The 19624-nt window shown below is 43.0% G+C and overlaps 1 protein-coding gene across 6 annotated transcripts in view; it reads left to right on the top strand.

The window, feature by feature from the left end:
* The window catches only part of LOC134336925 (protein CASP-like), a 621546-nt gene that overhangs the window by 359795 nt on the left and 242127 nt on the right, over window positions 1–19624 (top strand). For 4 of the 6 annotated variants that reach the window (XM_063031579.1, XM_063031574.1, XM_063031575.1 and 1 more), the window contains 2 exons: window positions 10529–10630; window positions 11410–12269. The exons of the other annotated variants lie outside the window; for them this stretch is intronic. In XM_063031579.1, the coding sequence (XP_062887649.1) occupies window positions 10529–10630; window positions 11410–12269 (962 nt within the window). The remainder of the gene's footprint in view (window positions 1–10528; window positions 10631–11409; window positions 12270–19624) is intronic. 6 annotated transcript variants of the gene reach the window in all.

Genomic DNA, 19624 nt, shown 5'->3' with positions numbered 1-19624 from the left:
ATTTACTGTTCATAGATGTTCAGGTGCTTTGTGGTTGTTATTTCTCAGATGATGTAATCATGTGGCTTTTGCAATAACTCATTTCAAACAGGCTTTCAAGCCCTGGTATGAATGAAGCAGATTTTGTTGCTGTCAGGTGAGCACAGAATTACCATGATATTTTCAGAAGTTGAGTACTAGCCAGTGTAGCTTGTTGAAAGTCAGCCAAGTGATTTTGATTTATACTTTTTTATGGCAGCCAAATATTCTCATCATTCACTAAAAGTTGTTCTGCTTCACACAGGAAGTTGAATGAGCACTAGATGAAAGTATGTAAGGTTAAGATAGAAATGGTTTCTGCGCGCGTACACACACACACACACACACACACACACACACACACACAGATGAAGAACCTGAGAATATTAAATAGGGATTAATAAAAAAGAACCAAAATTGAAGAAAAACTTCTCAAGCAGCTACTCAAGTGCAGTCAAGCAAAATAGATAAATGGCAGGGTGAGACCAAAGAAACATTAAGAGTAGGCCTGGAACTAGAGTCAGAGCAGAAGAAGGTGGTACAGAGATAAAAGTAATAGTTCTTTATTTGCACCTCACGGGAAATGTAACAGAGCTTGACAGGGTAGGTACTGAGATGCTTCAGCTAATGGGAGAGTCTTGAATAAGGCGATATTTACAAATTGAGGGCTGTAAGTCCCAGCTATCACAAAGTATAATTACCTAAGCTGATTCACTGTATGTGAAATCAAGCAATGGTTCATTGCAGTAAACATTAATTGTCCTAACAGTATTCTGGATGGAATGTGAAAATAAAATATGCCTAGAGCCAAAATGTGGTGGTCACAGCTTTGTGGCATCAGCCAGACAGACCAAGTGAAAAATTGTATTTCTTGTCCATATAAAATCCAGCCAATCACTGCCCCATCAGAGGAGTTGCAAATATCATCAACTTGACAGAAGGGGTTGTCAATATACTTCTCAATCAGGACATTAACTTGTACATCAGGATCTCTGAACTTCAGATGAAGATCAAGATGAACAAGAGCAGAATTCCAAAGGGTAGATAAAAGTGAATGCTGTTATGCTAAGACTTTGTTTCACTGGAAGTGACGCTATGGAACCTTGGTAACATTTAAGTCAATGTGAATCAGGGAGATAGCTTTTCACTGACTGCGGTCATGTCTCCCACAAAGGAACAAGGTTGAGTGTTACATTGATCATTTTAACCCAACTACTCTGCTAGAGTTCAGCAGGACTGTTCTGGGTCGAGTTAACTTTAGTTGCTTCATCACAATGTTGGAACCTTTGACAGTTTGCAAGATGGTGCTGGTGAGCCACGGCAACGTGTTGCCAGCAGTTTATCAAACTTCCAAATACACTTCTTCTGAACTACTCTCACTGTAATCTGCAGACTGCAATTTCCCTCTGAGCAATGCACTTTTTAACTGTCTTAATGAAGTAGTGATTTCAGGATCTTCTGAATGACTGGGTGGACTTAACTATCAAGCATGCAGATATGGCACCTTTAAGCAGGTGAAGTTACATCGCCATGGCCGAAAGAGAGAGAGGAGGGGAGGATATTTAGAAAGGGGCTACGTAGGGTCAGAGAATGTTGAATCTTTGTAGGTGGAGTTAAGAAACTGCAAGGGTAAAAAAACCATTATAGGAATCATATACAGTAGCAGGGATGAGGGGTTGAGTTTGCAAAGGGAGCTGGAAAGGGCATGTAATAAAGGTAATGTCACAATTGTAATAGGGACTTCTGTGTGCAAGGGGATTGGGAAAATCAGGCTGGTGCTGGACCTCAAGAGAGAGAATTTGTGGAATAGCTACAAGATGGCTTTTTAGAGCAGGTTGCGCTCAAGCCTACCAGAGGAAAGGCTATCTTAGTTTAGGTGTTATATAATAACACCAATTGTATTAATCAGTTTAACGTAGAGGAACCCTTAGGAGGCAGTGATCATAATATGTTTGAATGCATACTGTAAATTGAGAGGGAGAAGCATAAGTCACATGTATCAGTATCGCACTGGAATAAAGGGAATTACAGAGGCATGAGAGAGCAGCTTGCCGGGGTGGATTGAAGGAGAATGCTGGCGGGGATGACGACAGAACAGAGGTGGCTGAAACTACTGGGATTAGTGCACAAGGTGTAGGATAGATACGTCCCACAGAAGTAGTTGTTCTCAGATGGCAGGGCTGGGCAACTATAGCTGACAAGGGAAGTTAAGGACTGCATAAAAGCCAAGGAAAGGGCATATAAGATAGCAAAAATGAGTGGGAAGTTGAATGATTGGGAAGCTTTTAAACTTCGACAAAAGGCAAATGAAAAAAGTTGTAAGAAGGGAAAGATGAAACATGAGGGCAAACTAGCAGATAATATAAAGTTTTTTCCATAAGACAAAGGAGCAGAAGTCGGCCATTCAGCCCATCGAGTCTGCTCCGCCATTTTATCATGAGCTGATCCATTCTCCTATTTAGTCCCACTCCCCCGCCTTCTCACCATAACCTTTGATGCCCTGGCTACTCAGATACTTATCAATCCCTGCCTTAAATACACCCAATGACTTGGCCTCCACTGCTGCCCGTGGCAACAAATTCCATAGATTCACCACCCTCTGACTAAAAAAATTTCTTCGCATTTCTGTTCTGAATGGGCGCCCTTCAATCCTTAAGTCATGCCCTCTCGTACTAGACTCCCCTCATCATGGGAAACAACTTTGCCACATCCTCTTTGTCCATGCCTTTCAACATTTGAAATGTTTCTATGAGGTCTCCCTCATTCTTCTAAACTCCAAGGAATACAATCCAAGAGCGGACAAACGTTCCTCATATGTTAACCCTCTCATTCCTGGAATCATTCTAGTGAATCTTCTCTGTACCCTCTCCAATGTCAGTCCATCCTTTCTTAAATAAGGAGACCAAAACTGCCCACAGTACTCCAAGTGAGGTCTCACCAGCGCCTTATAGAGCCTCAACATCACATCTCTGCTCCTGTACTCTATTCCTCTAGAAATGAATGCCAACATTGCCTTCTTCGTCACTGACTCAACCTGGAGGTTAACTTTAAGGGTATCCTGTACGAGGACTCCCAAGTCCTGTTGCATCTCAGAACTTTGAATTCTTTCCCCATTTAAATAATAGTCTGCCCGTTTATTTTTTCTGCCAAAGTGCATAACCATACACTTTCCAACATTATACTTCATTTGCCACTTCTCTGCCCATTCTTCCAATCTATCCAAGTCTCTCTGCAGACTCTCCGTTTCCTCAGCACTACCGGCCCCTCCAGCTATCTTCGTATCGTCAGCAAACTTAGCCACAAAGCCATCTATTCCATAATCCAAATCGTTGATGTACGATGTAAAAAGAAGCGGCCCCAACATGGACCCCTGTGAAACACCACTGGTAACTGGCAGCCAACCAGAATAGGATCCCTTTATTCCCACTCTCTGTTTCCTGCCAATCAGCCAATGCTCTATCCACGTATGTAACTTTCCCGTAATTCCATGGGCTCTTATCTTGTTAAGTAGCCTCATGTGTGGCACCTTGTCAAAGACCTTCTGAAAATCCAAATATACAACATCCACTGCATCTCCCTTGTCTAGCCTACTGGTAATACAAAAAGAAGAAATAATAATAAATAAATAAGCAATAAATAGCGAGGAGGTGAGATGGAGAGCTCTTGAAAGTGAGTCCATCGGCTGTGGGAGCATTTCAGTGATGGGGCAATGAAGTTGAATGAACTTTGTTTCAAGAGCCTGATGGCTGAGGGGTAGTAACTGTTCCTGAACCTGGTAGTGGGAGGCTTGAGTCTCTTGTACCTTCTTCCTGATGGCAGCAGCGAGAAGAGAATATGTCCTGACTGATGGGAGGTCCCTGATGATGGATGCTGCTTTCCTGCAACAGTGTTTCATGTAGATGTACTCAATGGATGGGAGGCCTTTACCATGATGGGCTGGGCCATATTCAGTACTTTTTGTAGGATTTATTGTTCAAGGGCATTGGTGTTTCCATACCAAGCTGTAATGTAGCAGTTAGTATATTCTCCACTACACATCTATAGAAGCTTGTCATGTTGAATATCCGCAAACTGCTAAGGAAGTACAGGCGCTGCCGTGCTTTCTTCGTAATTGCACTTAGTGCTGGGCCCAGGTAGGTTCTCCAAAATGATAACACTGAGGTATTTAAAGTTGCTAATCCTCTGCACCTCTGATCCTCCGATGAGGACTGGCTCATGGATCTCAGGTTTCCTTCTCCTGAAATCTATAATCAGCTCTTTGGCCTTGCTGACATTGAGTAAGAGGTTGTTGTTGTGAGACCACTCAGCCACCCTCCTATATGCTCATTTATCACCACCTTTGATTCAGTCTACAACAGTGGTGTTGCCAGCAAATTTGAATATGTTATTGGAGCTGTGTTAGCGGCACAGTCATTAATTAAAGTGAGTAGAGCAGGGGACTAAGCACACAGCCGTGTGGTGCACTTGTTCTGATGGAGATCGTGGAGGTGATGTTGTTGCCAATCCGAACTGACTGGAGTCTGCAAGTGAGGAAATCAAGGATCCAATTGCACAAGGAGGTATTAAGGCCAAGGTCTTGAAGCCTATTGATCAGTTTTGAGGGGACGATGGTATTGAACGCTGAGCTGTAGCTGATAAAGAGCATCCTGATGTATGCACCATTGCTGTCCAGATGTTCCAGGGTTGAGTGAAGAGCCAATGAGGTGGCATCTGCTTTGGACCTGTTGCTTTGTTAGACAATGGGTGTGGATCCAAGTTGCTTCTCAAGCAGGAGTTGATATGTTTCATCACCATCCTCTCAAAACACTTCATCAGTGTGCACGTCAGTGCTACTGGGCGACAGCGGTTCAGGCCGGTCACCACACTCTTCTTGGGCAATGATATAATTGAAGCCTGCTTGAAGCAGGTGGGTGCCACACAGTGGTGCAGCGATAGGTTAAAGATCTTTGTGAACGCACCAGCAGTTGATCAGCACACCTTTAGTACTTGGCCAGGTACCCCATGCTTTTCGTGGGTTGTGTTGCCTTAAGGCTGCTTGCATATCAGCTTCAGAGGTTGAAATTATAGGATCATTGGGATATATGGGAGTCCGTGATGGTTCCTCCCTGTTTTGATGGTCAAAGCAAGCATAAAAGGCAGTGAGCTCATCTGGAAGCGAAGCCCTGCTGTTACCTATGTTGCGTGTGTTGAAGTCCTATAACAGTGGGCTGCACCGGGCTGCAAAGCATGTGTTACCAGGCCACGAGGAAACGATATGAGTCGGCTGCATCTTTCCTCATTCCCTGTCATACCCACTGTTGAACTTGAACGCACACGAGGTCATCAATCGGTATAACCTACAACTACTCGATGAGTGAAAAACAAACGTCCCTTGAGAGTTTCTTTGGAAGAGCTGGTAGGGGACATAAAAGGCCTAACGATGATGATAACGCAGAGACAGCTGAGGCCGAGACTGCAAAAATAGAAAGCTCCCTTCAACAGAAAATACGACGAGTCGTACATAAAATATGGCTTTATTGCAACCGGTGACTTGCACGCTCCAAGCCCCCTGTGTGTGATACGTGAAGACAAGCCGTCTAATGAGGCAATGAAGCCCTCAAAGCTGCTCCGGCACCTTGAGTCCAAGCACCCTGCACTTACAGACAAACCCATTGAGTTTTTTGAGTGGAAAAACGTGAGCAAGCGGGACAGAAGCAAGTGCTGAGCGTCACCACTTCCACAAATGCTGCTGCTCCGAGAGCGTGGTACTTAATGGCTAGCCGTATTGCTACGGCTAAGAAACCTTTCACTGTTGGTGAAGAATTGATTCTGCCTGTTGCCAAGGACACGTACCGTGAACTGTTGGGAGAAGCTGCAGCTAACAAGATGGCACAGGTTTCTCTTTCAGCTACCACAGTTTCAAGGAGAATCAATGACATAGTGGAGGACATAGAAGCACAGAGGTTGCTCCTGAATGCCAATCTACACACTGTGTCATACACAGGGAAACGCTGGCTAGCCGAAAAATGTCACCTGATTTTAACAACGTATTGAGTGACGTTGTTGAAGTTATCAATCACATCAAAGCAAAAGCCTTTAACTCATGTCTGTTTGAGCAGCTTTCCGAGGAAATGGATGCAGTGCACGAATGCCTTCTCTTACACACTGAAGTCAGGTGGCTGTCAACAGGGAGAGCCCTGGCCACGGTTTTTGAGTTAAGAGAGCAGCTACAGAGATTTCTTTCAGGAAAAAAGCCACCACTGGCAGCACACTTCAGTGACGAGGAGTGGAGAGCAAAACTCACTTATCTGTGTGACATCTTCAACCTGCTCAATGAACTCAATTTGTCACTTCAGGGGAGAATGACAACTGTCTTCAAGTTGGCAGATAAAGTGACTGCTTTCAAAGCCAAACTGGAACTGTGGGGACGGTGAGTGGACAGGGACATATTTGACATGTTCCCAACATTAGCGTGGGATTTTGGGAGAGACTGAGGCTGCACCGTCCTTCTCACAGCTGGTGCGCGATCACCTATCTTCGCTGTCGACAGAATTCGAGTGTTACTGCCTAACTGCAAATGACCCAAGACGTGCAAAGGAATGGGTCCGTGACCCTTTTGTGAATGTCCCCGGTCATCCATGTCAGCGCGGAAAGAAGATCAACTCCTCGAGCTTGCAAATGACGGTGGGCTGAAAAGTATGTTTGACATAATATCTCTGCCGGCATTCTGGATCAAAGTCAAGGCTGAATATCCTGAGGTAGCCACGAAAGCACTGAAATCGTTGCTTCCATTTCCAACATATCTCTGCATTGAATGCAATGAAAACTAAATTGCGGAATAGACTGGACATAAGGAACCCCCTTCGAGTATCGCTGTCTCCCATCACCCCTCGATGGCACTGTCTTGTTGCAGGGAAACAACCCAGGGCTCCCACTGAATCAGCGATATTGGTGTGTTGTAACGATTTTATATGTTCATACGAGGAAAATATGCGCTGTGTGTTTAATATCCAAATGTTACTTAAAATGTTATGATGCTATTGACTTATAAGTGACTTATAATTGACATCACTATATTCATGTGAGGAAAATATGCACTGTGTGTTTAATATTAAATTCATTAGATAAACCCTTTTAGAAATGAAATTGAGTGTATTAGCCACTTTAAGTGACTTTATAGTTGACTTACCACCTATATTCCGGTTGGCCCCCGTCGGCCGGTCCGCAAGAATATTGTCAATATTAAACTGGTCCGTGGTGCAAAAACAGTTGGGACCCCTGTCTTATAAGACCTTGGTGAGGCCTAATTTGAAGTACTGTGTTCGATTTTTGTCACTAACCTACGAGAAAGATGTAAGTAAGTTGAAAGAGTACAGAGAAAATTTACAGCAATGTTGCTGGGACTGGAGGATCTGCGTTATAAGGAAGGATTGAATAGGTTAGGACTTTATTCCTTGGAATGTAGAATTTTGAGGGGAAAATTGATATAAGTGTACAAAATTTTGAGGGGCATAGATAGGATAAATGCAAGCAAGCTTTTTACACTGTGGATGTGTGGGGCTCCAACTAAAAGTCATGGGTTAAGGGTGAAAGGTGAAAATTTTAAGGGGAACATGAGGGGAAACTTCTTTACTCAGAGGGACATGAGAGTGTGGAATGAGCTGCCAGCACAAGTTATGCATATAAGCTTGATTTCAACATTTAAGAGAAGATTGGATAAGTAAATTGATGACGGGTATGGAAGGATATGGCCCGGGTGCAGATCATTGAGAGTGGGCAGTTTAAATGTTTCAGCACAGACTAGATGGGCCAAAGGGCCTGTTTCTGTGCTGTATTTTTCTATGACTCTTAGCAACCTGTCTTATTGTAAGTACTTATTTCAATCTGATATTCTAGAAAGCACAAATACAGACCATAGTGCACAAATTGTTCAGTAATAATTTTAAGAGCTACCTCCACCCTGCTTCATCCCTCTGAGTCAATGCATAAAGAGCTCTTTTCCCTCAAATTTAGTGAGCTTCCTGTTATCCTCCTCCTTCACAATTGTTACTGGGTCTGGAGATCATTAATTATAAGGAGAGACTGGATAGGCGGGGCATTTTCCCTGGGGGTGTATGAGGTTGAAGTATGTAAAATCATGAGAGACTTAGATAAGGTGGATGGTTACAGTCTTTCTTAGGGTAGGGGAGTTGAAAATTACAGGACATTGGTTTAAGGTGGGAAGGGAGACCTGTAAGTGTGGTGAGTATATGGAACAAGCTGCCAGAGCGATTGGTAGAGGCGAGTACAATGTTTACGATCATTTAATCAGTCCTGATGAAAGGTCTCAGCCCAAAATGTCGACTGCTTACTCTTTTCCATAGATGCTGCTAGGCCTGCTGAGTTCCTCCAGCATTTTGTGTGTGTTGCTTTGGATTTCCAGCATCTGCAGAGTTTCTTATGTTTGTGATAATGTTTAAAAGTTGAATTGTTGTCATGTGCATTGGTACGACGGAAAACTTGGTTGCAGCAGCATCTCAGGCAGTATGTAAGTTACATTTACAGCATTTACTTACCAGAAAATGGCATGGCCCAGGTGGAGGAGATCTTTGATGATGGATGTTGCCTCAAGATGCGAATAGTGGGGAAGGATATACCTGTGATGTATTGAAACGAGTCCACTACTCTCTGCAACTTGTTATATTTGAACATTTGAATTGCTGTAGTAACCGTTATGCAACCAAGCAAGATATTTTCAATAGTCTATCTGTAGAAGTTAAAGAAACAAGCTGGCAGTTGTATGGTGGATTCAGATTTATTTATTATATGTGTATTGAATCATACTGTGAAATGCGTCACTTGCATTAATGACTAGCATACCCAAGGATGTGCTGGGGGCAGCCACAAGTGTTGCCACACATTCAGATGCCAAGATAGCATGCCCACAATGTTTCACAGAAAAGGAGAAGCAGCAACAAACAACAAAACTAAACAAGACAACTATAGTAAAACAAGCCCCTTTTCCATCCTCCCCATCCTCCCTCCCTCCCACACAGGCCTCCAACTCAGGACAGGCCACCTCTGGGCCTCCAATCCTTATCCCCGGATTCTCAGACTCACAGACATCGGGCCTCTGTTTAAGCTTGACCTTGGTGCAGGTAGAGTTACGGCATTTAGCAGACATTTAGACAAGTGATGAGGAGACGTACAGGAATGAGAGAGATCAGCTGGTTGACTGGTGTTGCCATAAGTACCTCATACTTAACATCAGTAAGACCAAGGAATTGATTGTGATCTTCAGGGAGAGAAGTTGGGAAAACAGACACCAGTCCTCATTGAGGGATCAGTTGTGGAAAAGATGAGTAGCTTTAAGTTCTGAGTGTCAGTATGTCAGAGGATCTATCCTGGGCCTAACACAACGATGCAAACACAAAAAAGGCGTGCAAGCACCTCTTTTTCATTTGGAGTTTGAAACAATTTGGTATGTCACCAAGGACATTAAACTTTTTTTTATATAAATATACATTGCCAATGATTCAGAATGATTGCACTATAGCCTGGTGCGGAGCCTCCAAAGCTCAGAATTGTAAGATGCTGCAGAGGGTTATGGACTCAGCCAATTCCATCAAAGGCAAACTTCCCCACCATCAAGGACATTGTCCAGAGGTGTTGCCTCAAGAAAGTGGTAGCCATCACTAAGTATAACCACCTGGGACCTGCCTTTGTTACTACTGTCAGGGGATACAAGAACCTGAAGATCCACACTCAACAATTCAAATATCAGCTTCTTCCCCTCCACCATCAGATTTCTGACCTGTCCATGAAGCCATGAATGCTCCCTCAGTATTCCTTTTCTTTGCACTATTTATTTGTAATTTCTAGTCATTTCTAGTCTTTGCACTATACTACCACTGCAGAACAACAAATTTCATGTCATATGAGATCATGTCATATACGACAGGGATAATAAATCTGATAATGAATGGATACGAAAGGTTTAGAGCAATTTGGCCAAACGGGCTAGCTTAGGTAGGCAACATGATTGGTATGAAGGATTTGGGCTAAAAGATCTGTTTCTGTACCGTATAACTTTGTAACTTGATTGTAAACAAACAAATTCTACCTAAACTACTCGATATAGAAACTGCATTATTCCTTTGTTAGAAGGGATGATGCATTCCTCATTAGTGATATTATCCTGAAAGTATTTGAGTGTAGATCTGACTCCTAGTGTAATTCTGTTGCCTGCAATGTAAAGTTTTGTTTTCCCTTCTGTTGCACTTTTGACCTTGTATAAAAAGTATTATGCGAAATGTCCTTGACTTCCAGTTCAGTTGTTGAAGGGTATCCAAAGATCTATTGAAGAAGCAATATTTAACTGATTGTTATAGTCAAAGAAAACAGTTTAAGTTTTAGGCAAAATCTGTTCTGGAAATACAAGTTATCAGTGAGTGAAAGCACTGAAAGATGATAGACACACAAACACCTATCGGTAATGTTTGCTGGCTGTAATGTTCTCAGCATTAATTGCCGTTTATTATTTGATGCCTAGGCAACATCACAACACGGATCAGAACCCCTGAGACGGGCTCTGATGAGGCCATCAAATCAATTCTTGAACAAGCCAAGAGAGAACTACAGGTGCAAAAAAATGGTGAGTGCACACTGAACTTGTAAAGTGCACCTGCACATGCTTTGTTGTTGAAACTGAGGAGGGTTTGCATAAAACCTGAAATGGGCTATAAACATTGAACAAAATCAACCAATGAACTACAGGACACCAGTCTCATACGTAACATACATCTAAATTGATAATAAGTATATCTTTCACTCTCAATGGAAAGCACATACTGAAAATAAGAATAGGACATTTGACCTCTGAAGACTACTCGGTAATATTTTCCATTTGTTGCTGTCCACATAATACCTGATTGTTTTAATACCAAGTCTCTTTGTCCTGTATCTGCTGAATAACTGGGCATCTAGAGCCCTTCAGGGTAAGGATTCCAAGTTTCATAATTGGTTAAAATACAGAACGTTCTCCTTTTCTCAGCCGTATAACTTGAAATATACAATTCCATTATTTTGTTTTACAGACAAAATTTTAATGCTGTTAAGAAAATGTCATTTAAAAAAACTTCCATTCTTTGCTTGCTTCCTTGACATTAATGATATGGACGGTGCTGTTCTCAAATGTTGAAGGTTTTTAATCTTTGCTTTTGTGTATTTCTACCAGTTAGAAATTCTAGAGATATTGAAATGATCAGAACTGTACATTGAGCATTGTTTTCCATTGGCAAGTTTGTCAAGTAATCTAATTTATTACTATCTTGAAACATGAAGGCAAAACTAAGAACAAATTCACAAAACCTTACAGTTCAGAAAGGAGTTTGTGAATGTCATACCCACTTTTGTTTCCTTTGTATGTTGCAGTGGATTCAACTCAGCCACCTTGTACATCCAGCAGTGGTGGTTCAGATGAAGCAATATGGTCAATACTGGAACAGGCCCGGCGTGAGATGGAAGCTCAGAAGGCTGGCCTTGAGCCGACACCGAAGCCAACACCTGTTGCGCAAGCTGACTTGACCCTTCATTCATCCAAAGTAGCAGCAGCAGCATCATCATCATCATCATCATCATCATCATCAACAATATCAACATCAACGTCGTCGTCATTATCAATCTCTTCCTCATTAACAGTCATGAAAAAGCCTTCCATAATGGATTCCAGTAACAATGCAACACAGACTTCTCATGGATTAAAAAAGGAACCAGTACATGAATTATGCACCTCAGAACACCATGGTGTTGCAGAAACACCGCATAATGTGCTTAAGCAAGTTAAAAATGAATTGGGACGAGGTAGTACCTGGAGGGACCAGTGGTGGAACACAGTCTGCCCAGACAGAAGAAATCCAGAAGATGGAAGAGCAGAGGAAAATAGCAGTGGAAGAGATAGGTTTAATAATCCAAGCAGACTTGATCGAAACACATTGCAAGGGCCTGCTTCATCTGACCATTGGAAGGACTGGCAAAACACTGAATCCCCTTATTCTCAAGCATCTGATTTAGGCACAGTGGTTCCTGGTAGTAGTGTGACCCCACAGAGCAGTCCCCTGCCTTCTTCACCTCTTATTCCTGTTTCTAAACCACTTAAGCCTTCTATACCACCACTAACACCAGAGCAGTATGAGATCTACATGTACCAGGAGGTGGACACAGCTGAACTAACACGACAAGTGAAGGAAAAGTTAGCCAAGAATGGGATCTGCCAGAGGATCTTCGGGGAAAAAGTAAGCTATTTCTTAAAAAGGTCTTGTTTTTAAAATATTCACAAACATTAACTTGTTAAGATACCCAACAACACACACAAAATGCTGGAGGAACTCAGCAAGCCAGGCAACATCTGTAGAAAAATTACAGTTGACGTTTCGGCCTACCACCCCACCAGTCTCCGTGTCCAGTTCATAATTCTCCAAAACTTCTGCCACCTCCAACTGGATCCCACCATCAAAACACATCTTTCCCTCTCCCCCCCCCCCCCCACTTTCTGCTTTCCGCAGGGATCGCTCCTTACCCGACTCCTTTGTCCATTTGTCCCTCCCCACTGATCTGGTTTCTGGCACTTATCCTTGCAAGTGGAACAAGTGTTTCACCTGCCCCTACACCTCCTCCCTCATTACCATTCAGGGCCCTAAAAAGTCCTTCCAGGTGAGGCAACACTTCACCTGTGAGTCTGTTGGGGTCATATACTGTTTTCAGTGCTCCCGGTGTGGCCTCTTGTATATCGGTGAGACCCAAAGTAGATTGGGAGACTGCTTCGCCGAGCATCTACGCTTTGTCCACCAGACCAAGTGGGATCTCCCAGTGGCCACCCATTCCTATTCTGATATGTCCATCCATGGCCTCCTCCACTGTCGGGATAAGGCCACACTTAGGTTGGAGGAGCAAAACCTTATTTTCGATTGGGTAGCCTCCAACCTGATGGCATGAACACCGATTTCTCAAACTTCCAGTAATGCCCCCCCCACTTCACCATTTCCCATCCCCTTGTCCCTCTCTCATGTTATCTCCTTGTGCGCCCATCACCTCCCTCTGGTGCTCCTCCCCCACCTTCTTTCTTCCAGGGCCTTCTGTTTCTTTCACTATTCAACTTCCTAGCTCTTTGCTTCATCCTTCCCCTTCCCAAGTTTCACCTATCAACTGGCATTTCTCTTTGCCCTCCCCCCAGCTTTCAAATCTACTCCTCAGCTTTTTTCCTCCAGTCCTGCTGAAGGGTTTCAGCCCAAAATGTCGACTACTTTTTTCCATAGATGCTGCCTGGCCTGCTGAGTTCCTCCAGCACTTTGTGTGTGTTGCTCAGATTTCCAGCATCTGCAGATTTTCTATTGTTTGTGTATTAAAATACCCAAGCTACTTTACTGAAGAATTGTCATTCAAAATATTGATACCAATCCTTGGTGTGAGATAGCAGAGAGATAACTTAAAGATTGGTCAACAAGTTAATTTTTAATGGAGCATGGTAAAGGATAAGAAGGAGGTGAAGAGGATAAAGGAGCAAATTCCAAAAACCTAGCCTGGTTATGGCTGAAGACATGGCAGTGTGATTAAATAATTCTAATCAGGAATGTACAACAACCGGTGGGCACTGAGCTCTGGTTCGGAGGATGCTTCAGATGTCAGGTGGGATCAGGCCTTGGACCTGAATAGAATAATGAGAATCTTACTATGTTTTTTATACTGGAAACCTGCCTGTTTTAGCAAGCAAGGGTGTGCTAGTGTCAGAGGGTGTGGATATAGACCATTCAGCCCATCATGTTCATGCTGATCAATGGATATTGATTCCATCTTCCTTGACTTTGCTCAAGCATTTGAAATGCTCATCTATACCCAGCTTCAACCACTTTCTCAGACAGTGTTTTCCAGGTTATACACCATTCTGTGGATGACAAAAACACAGACTCCCCACAATCTTCTTTAAATATGTTATCCCTTACCTTAAATATGCAGTATTGTCCTCCAGTTTTATCTACCTTTGATATGGGGAAAAATACTTGCAGTTTACCCTATGTATTCTCCTCATAATTTGATATACCTTAATCATGTCCCTTTTTAACCTTCACCACTCCAAAGAAAACAAACCCAACCTCTCTAGTGCTCATAACTAAAATGCTCCACCCCGGCAAGATCCTGTGTATCCCCATGAGCACAAGCACATATTTCCTAAGGTGTGGTGATCAGAGTTACATGCACGATTTTAGCTTGAGGTTTGATCAAAGTTTTGTAAACATTTATAAACACTCTTATATTCAAGGCTTTGACTAATGAGGACCAGTATTCCATATTCCTTCTTAATAAAGTTATTTATTTGGGCTGCTACATTAAAGATCTTTGAAATTTCAGAAACAGAATCAGTTTTAATAGCGCTGACAGATGTCATGACATTTGTTATTTTTGTGGCAGCAGTACAGTACCAGGCATTAAAAATTATTATAATTTGCAATAAAATATTAAAATAAATAATGCAAAAGAAGAATAGTGAGATAGTGTTCAAGGACCGTTCAAAAATCTGATGGTGGAAGGGAAGAAGTTGTATCTAAAACATTGAATGTGTGTCTTCAGGCTCCTGTACCTCCCCTCTGATGGTAGTAATGAGAAGAGGGCATGTCTTTAATGATTGATGCCTTTCAAAGGTGTGTTTGGTGCGGAGGTTTGTACTCGTGATGGAGCTGGCTTTGCAACCATTTTTGATCTTTTGCATTGAAGCCTCCATTGTCGGTGACACATCTAGTCGGAATGCTTTCCACTGTACACGTACAGAAAAGAGGTTCACAAGAATGATTCCGGAAATGAAAGGGTTATCATACGAGGAACGTTTGATAGCTCTGTGACTATACTCACTGGAATTTAGAAGGATGGTGGAGATCTCATTGAAACCTTTCAAATGTTGAAAGGTCTTAACAGGGTAAATGTGGAAAGGATGTTTCCCCTGGTGGGGGAGTCTAAGACAAGAGGCCCATCCTCAGGATAGAGGGGCGTCCATTTAAAACAGAGATGCGAAGACATGTCTTTAGCCAGAGGGTGGTGAATTTGTGGAATTTATTACTACAAGCAGCTGTGGAGGCCTGGTCGTTGGGTATATTTAGGGGAGAGAATGATAGGTTCTTGATTGACAACATCAAAGGTTATGGAGAGAAGGTTTGGTAGTGGGGCTGAGGAGGGGGTAAAAGGATCAGCCATGGTTGAATAGCAGAGCAGACTTGATGGGCTAAATGGCCTAATTCTGCTCTTTTTTCTTATGGCCTTATGTCTTATGGTCCCATAGTCTTTGGTGACATCACAAATCACCTAAAACTAATGAAATAAGCTTTTGTCAACAATTTCTTTGTAACTGCATCAATACGTTAAACCTAGGATAGGTCATCTGAGATGTCGATGCCCAGGAACTTGAAGCTGCTCACTTTTTCCACATCTGACCCCTCAATGAGGACTAGTGTGTGTTCTCCTGACTTCTCCTTCTTGAAGTCCACAATCAGTTCCTTGATCTCGATAACGCTGAGTGCAAGGTTGTTGTTTCAACACTACTTAACTAGCTACGTCACTCCTGTGTGTTTCTCTTCTTCCAATACTGCCCTGCGGTACTGGTGTACTTACTTCATTAGTGCTCTTAAAATACATAGCCTTGTATTTGTCTGCCATTTTTCAGTCTGTTTGACCAATACATCGATATCACGTTGTAGCCTTGAAGGTTACCCTCCATACTGTCAGCAACTTTACCAATCTTGTCTCAGTGACAGCAACAGTATTATCAGTCACATGTTAATTAAAATTTCAACTTAATTTCTCATCCTGTTTAGACTCACTGCATTAAAATAGATGCAATTTAACTTTGTGCATCCTTGTGCAGTAACCTGCCTGCTCTGCTTACTGAACTTCTTTGAAAATGTGCGCTATGTTCCTTAACCCTGCCAACAGCACCAACAAACCTCCCTACAATGATGTTGGTCCCTTTCAATTTAGGTGCAAACAATCCCACTTGCACACATCGTGCCTTCACCAGAAGAAATCCCATTGATCACTGAATCCTAGGAACACTAATGAGGCTGGTACACCCATATCCCTAGGGAGTATTGACAAATAGAGGAATCTTGGTGTGCAAGTCTGAAAATCTTATAAAATGAAAGTACAGGTGGATCATAAAGCCTTCCCATGCAAAACCTCTTCAGTCACACATTCATCTAATTTATCTTTGTAATCCAGCTCGTAGGATTTTTGCAATCCAGAGAATTACATCTTTGAGGTTCTGCCCTCTAAAGAGCTTCCTAACTCCCTAAACATGTTGCAGGACCTCATCCCAACTTCTATCTGTATATATATATTGTTAGTACCAACGTAATACTACTAATGCTGGCTGTTCACCTTCCCCCTTCAGAGTATCCTGGACTGAGATGATGATCTAGAACCAAGGAGATTATGTACCATTCTGCAGTCTCACCCAGATGATACCATCTGCTACCACTAACATTCTCCTAGTGTAATTCATTGCCTTTTGTATTCAAAGCTCACCCTGGTGCCACAAACTGCGCTGTTGCTACTCTGTTCCTGAACTGCATTTACAACATAACCTTTTTGAGAGGGGAATGACCACAGGGGACTTCTGCACTATCTTCTTGCTCCATAATTTTCATTCCTGGTGGTCACCCCTCTTCTCTTCTGTACCTCCAGCATGACCAACTCACTAAATATATCAACAACATATTTCGCATACCCGATTCTCTGTGTGGGTCCAACTATAGTCCAAATGCAGCTGGCCACACTTCCCTCAGGTGTCATCAGGGACACTGGTATCAGGAACAGCCACCTGGACCGAGGGGTAGGAAATTTAAAAAGCAGGTAGTAGGAGCCAAAAAGAGGCGTAACTATAAATTTTAAGATGTTAATCGATCAGGAAACTGGGCAATTGGCAATAACCCATACAAAGAGCTTGGTTTAACTGGAACCCGAGGGGGAGCAATATCCTTGCAGGTAGGTTTGCTAGCATGATTCGGGAGGGTTTAAACTAATTTGCAAGGGGGGTGGGACCCGGAGCGAAAGAGCAGTGAAAGAAGTGCATGGAGTAAAGCCAGATCTAACATATAGAGAGGCTTTGAGGAAAGAGAAGCAGAATAAATGGTGTAAAGGTAGTAAGACAGAAGGGCTGAGGTGTGTGTACCTCAATGCAAGAAGCATCAGGAACAAAGGTGATGAGCTGAGAGTTTGGATACATAACATGGAATTACGATGTAGTGGCCATTACAGAGACTTGGCTGGCACCAGGGCAGGAATGGATTCTCAATATTCCTGGATTTCAGTGCTTTAAAAGGGATGGGGGGGAAGGGGAGGAGGAGTGGCATTACTGCTCAGGGGTACTATTATAGCTACAGAAAGGGTGGGTAATGTAGCAGGATCCTCTTTTGAGTGAGTATGGGTGGAAGTCAGGAATAGGAAGGGAGCAGTTACTCTATTGGGGGTATTCTATAGGCTCCCTGGTAGCAGCAGAGATACAGAGGAGCAGATTGGGAGGCAGATTTTGGAAAGGTTCAAAAATAACAGGGTTGTTATCATGGGTGACTTTAACTTCCCTAATATTGATTGGCACCTGATTAGTTCCAAGGGTTTAGATGGGGCAGAGTTTGTTAGGTGTGTCCAGGATGGATTCCTGTCACAGTATGTGGACAGGCCAACTAGGGGGAATGCCATACTAGATCTAGTACTAGGTAATGAACTGGGTCAGGTCACAGATCTCTCAGTGGGTGAGCATCTGGGGGACAGTGACCACCGCTCCCTCGCCTTTAGCATTATCATGGAAAAGGATAGAATCAGAGAGGACAGGAAAATTTTTAATTGGGGAAGGGAAAATTATGAGGCTATAAGGCTAGAACTTGTGGGTTTGAATTGGGATGATGTTTTTGCAGGGAAATGTACTATGGACATGTGGTCGATGTTTAGAGATCTCTTGCATGATGTTAGGGATAAATTTGTCCCGGTGAGGAAGATAAAGAATGGTAGGGTGAAGGAACCATGGGTGACTAGTGAGGTGGAAAATCTAGTCAGCTGGAAGAAGGCAGCATACATGAGGTTCAGGAAGCAAGGATCAGATGGGTCTATTGAGGAATATAGGGAAGCAAGAAAGGAGCTTAAGAAGGGGCTGAGAAGAGCAAGAAGGCTTTGGCGAGTATGGTAAAGGAAAACCCCAAGGCATTCTTCAATTATGTGAAGAACAAAAGGATGACAGGAGTGAAGGTAGGACTGATTAGAGATAAAGGTGGGAAGATATGCCTGGAGGCTGTGGAAGTGAGCAAGGAGCTCAATGAATACTTCTCTTTGGTATTCACCAATGAGAGGGAACTTGATGATGGTGAGGACAATATGAGTGAGGTTGATGTTCTGGAGCATGTTGATATTAAGGCAGAGGAGGTGTTGGAATTGTTAAAATACATTAGGGCAGGTAAGTCCCCAGGACCTGATGGAATATTCCCCAAGTTGCTCCATGAGGCAAGGGAAGAGATTGCCGAGCCTCTGGCTAGGATCTTTATGTCCTCGTTGTCCACAGGAATGGTACCAGAGGATTAGAGGGAGGCGAATGTTGTTCCCTTGTTCAAAAAAGGTAGTAGGGATAGTCCGGGTAATTACAGATCAGTGAGCCTTACGTCTGTGGTGGGAAAGCTGTTGGAAAAGATTCTTAGAGATAGGATCTATGGGCATTTAGAGAATCATGGTCTGATCAGGGACAGTCAGCCTGGCTTTGTGAAGGGCAGATCGTGTCTAACAAGCCTGATAGAATTCTTTGAGGAAGTGACCAGGCATTTTGATGAGGGTAGTGCAGTGGATGTGATCTATATGAATTTTAGTAAGGCATTTGACAGGGTTCCACATGGTAGGCTTATTCAGAAAGTTAGAAGGCATGGGATCCAGGGGAAGTTTGGCCAGGTGGATTCAGAATTGACTTGCCTGAAGAAGGCAGAGGGTCATGGTGGAGGGAGAACATTCAGATTGGAGGATTGTGACTAGTGGTGTCCCACAAGGATCTGCTCTGGGACCTCTACTTTTTGTGATTTTTATTAATGACCTGAATGTGGGGGTAGATGGGTGGGTTGGCAAGTTTGCAGACGACACAAAGGTTGGTGATGTTGTAGATAGTGTAGAGGATTGTCAAAGATTGCAGAGAGACCTTGATAGATTGCAGAAGTGGGCTGAAAAGTGGCAGATGGAGTTCAACCCGGAGAAGTGTGAGGTGGTACACTTTGGAAGGACAAACTCCAAGGCGGAGTACAAAGTAAATGGCAGGATACTTGGTAGTGTGGAGGAGCAGAGGGATCTGGGGGCACATGTCCACAGAGCCCTGAAAGTTGCCTCACAGATAGATTGGGTAGTTAAGAAAGCTTATGGGGTGTTAGCTTTCATAAGTCGAGGGGTAGAGTTTAAGATTCGCGATGTAATGATGCAGCTCTATAAAACTCTGGTTCGGCTACAATTGGAGTACTGTGTCCAGTTCTGATCTCCTCACGATAGGAAGGATGTGGAAGCATTGGAAAGGGTACAGAGGAGATTTACCAAGATGCTGTCTGGTTTAGAGAGTATGCATTATAATCAGAGATTAAGGGAGCTA

The sequence above is a fragment of the Mobula hypostoma genome, chromosome 23 (genome assembly GCF_963921235.1).
Source record: "Mobula hypostoma chromosome 23, sMobHyp1.1, whole genome shotgun sequence".
NCBI lineage: Eukaryota > Metazoa > Chordata > Chondrichthyes > Myliobatiformes > Myliobatidae > Mobula > Mobula hypostoma.
Note: the sequence above shows the minus strand (reverse complement) of the source record. Positions and strands in the feature narration are given on the sequence as shown.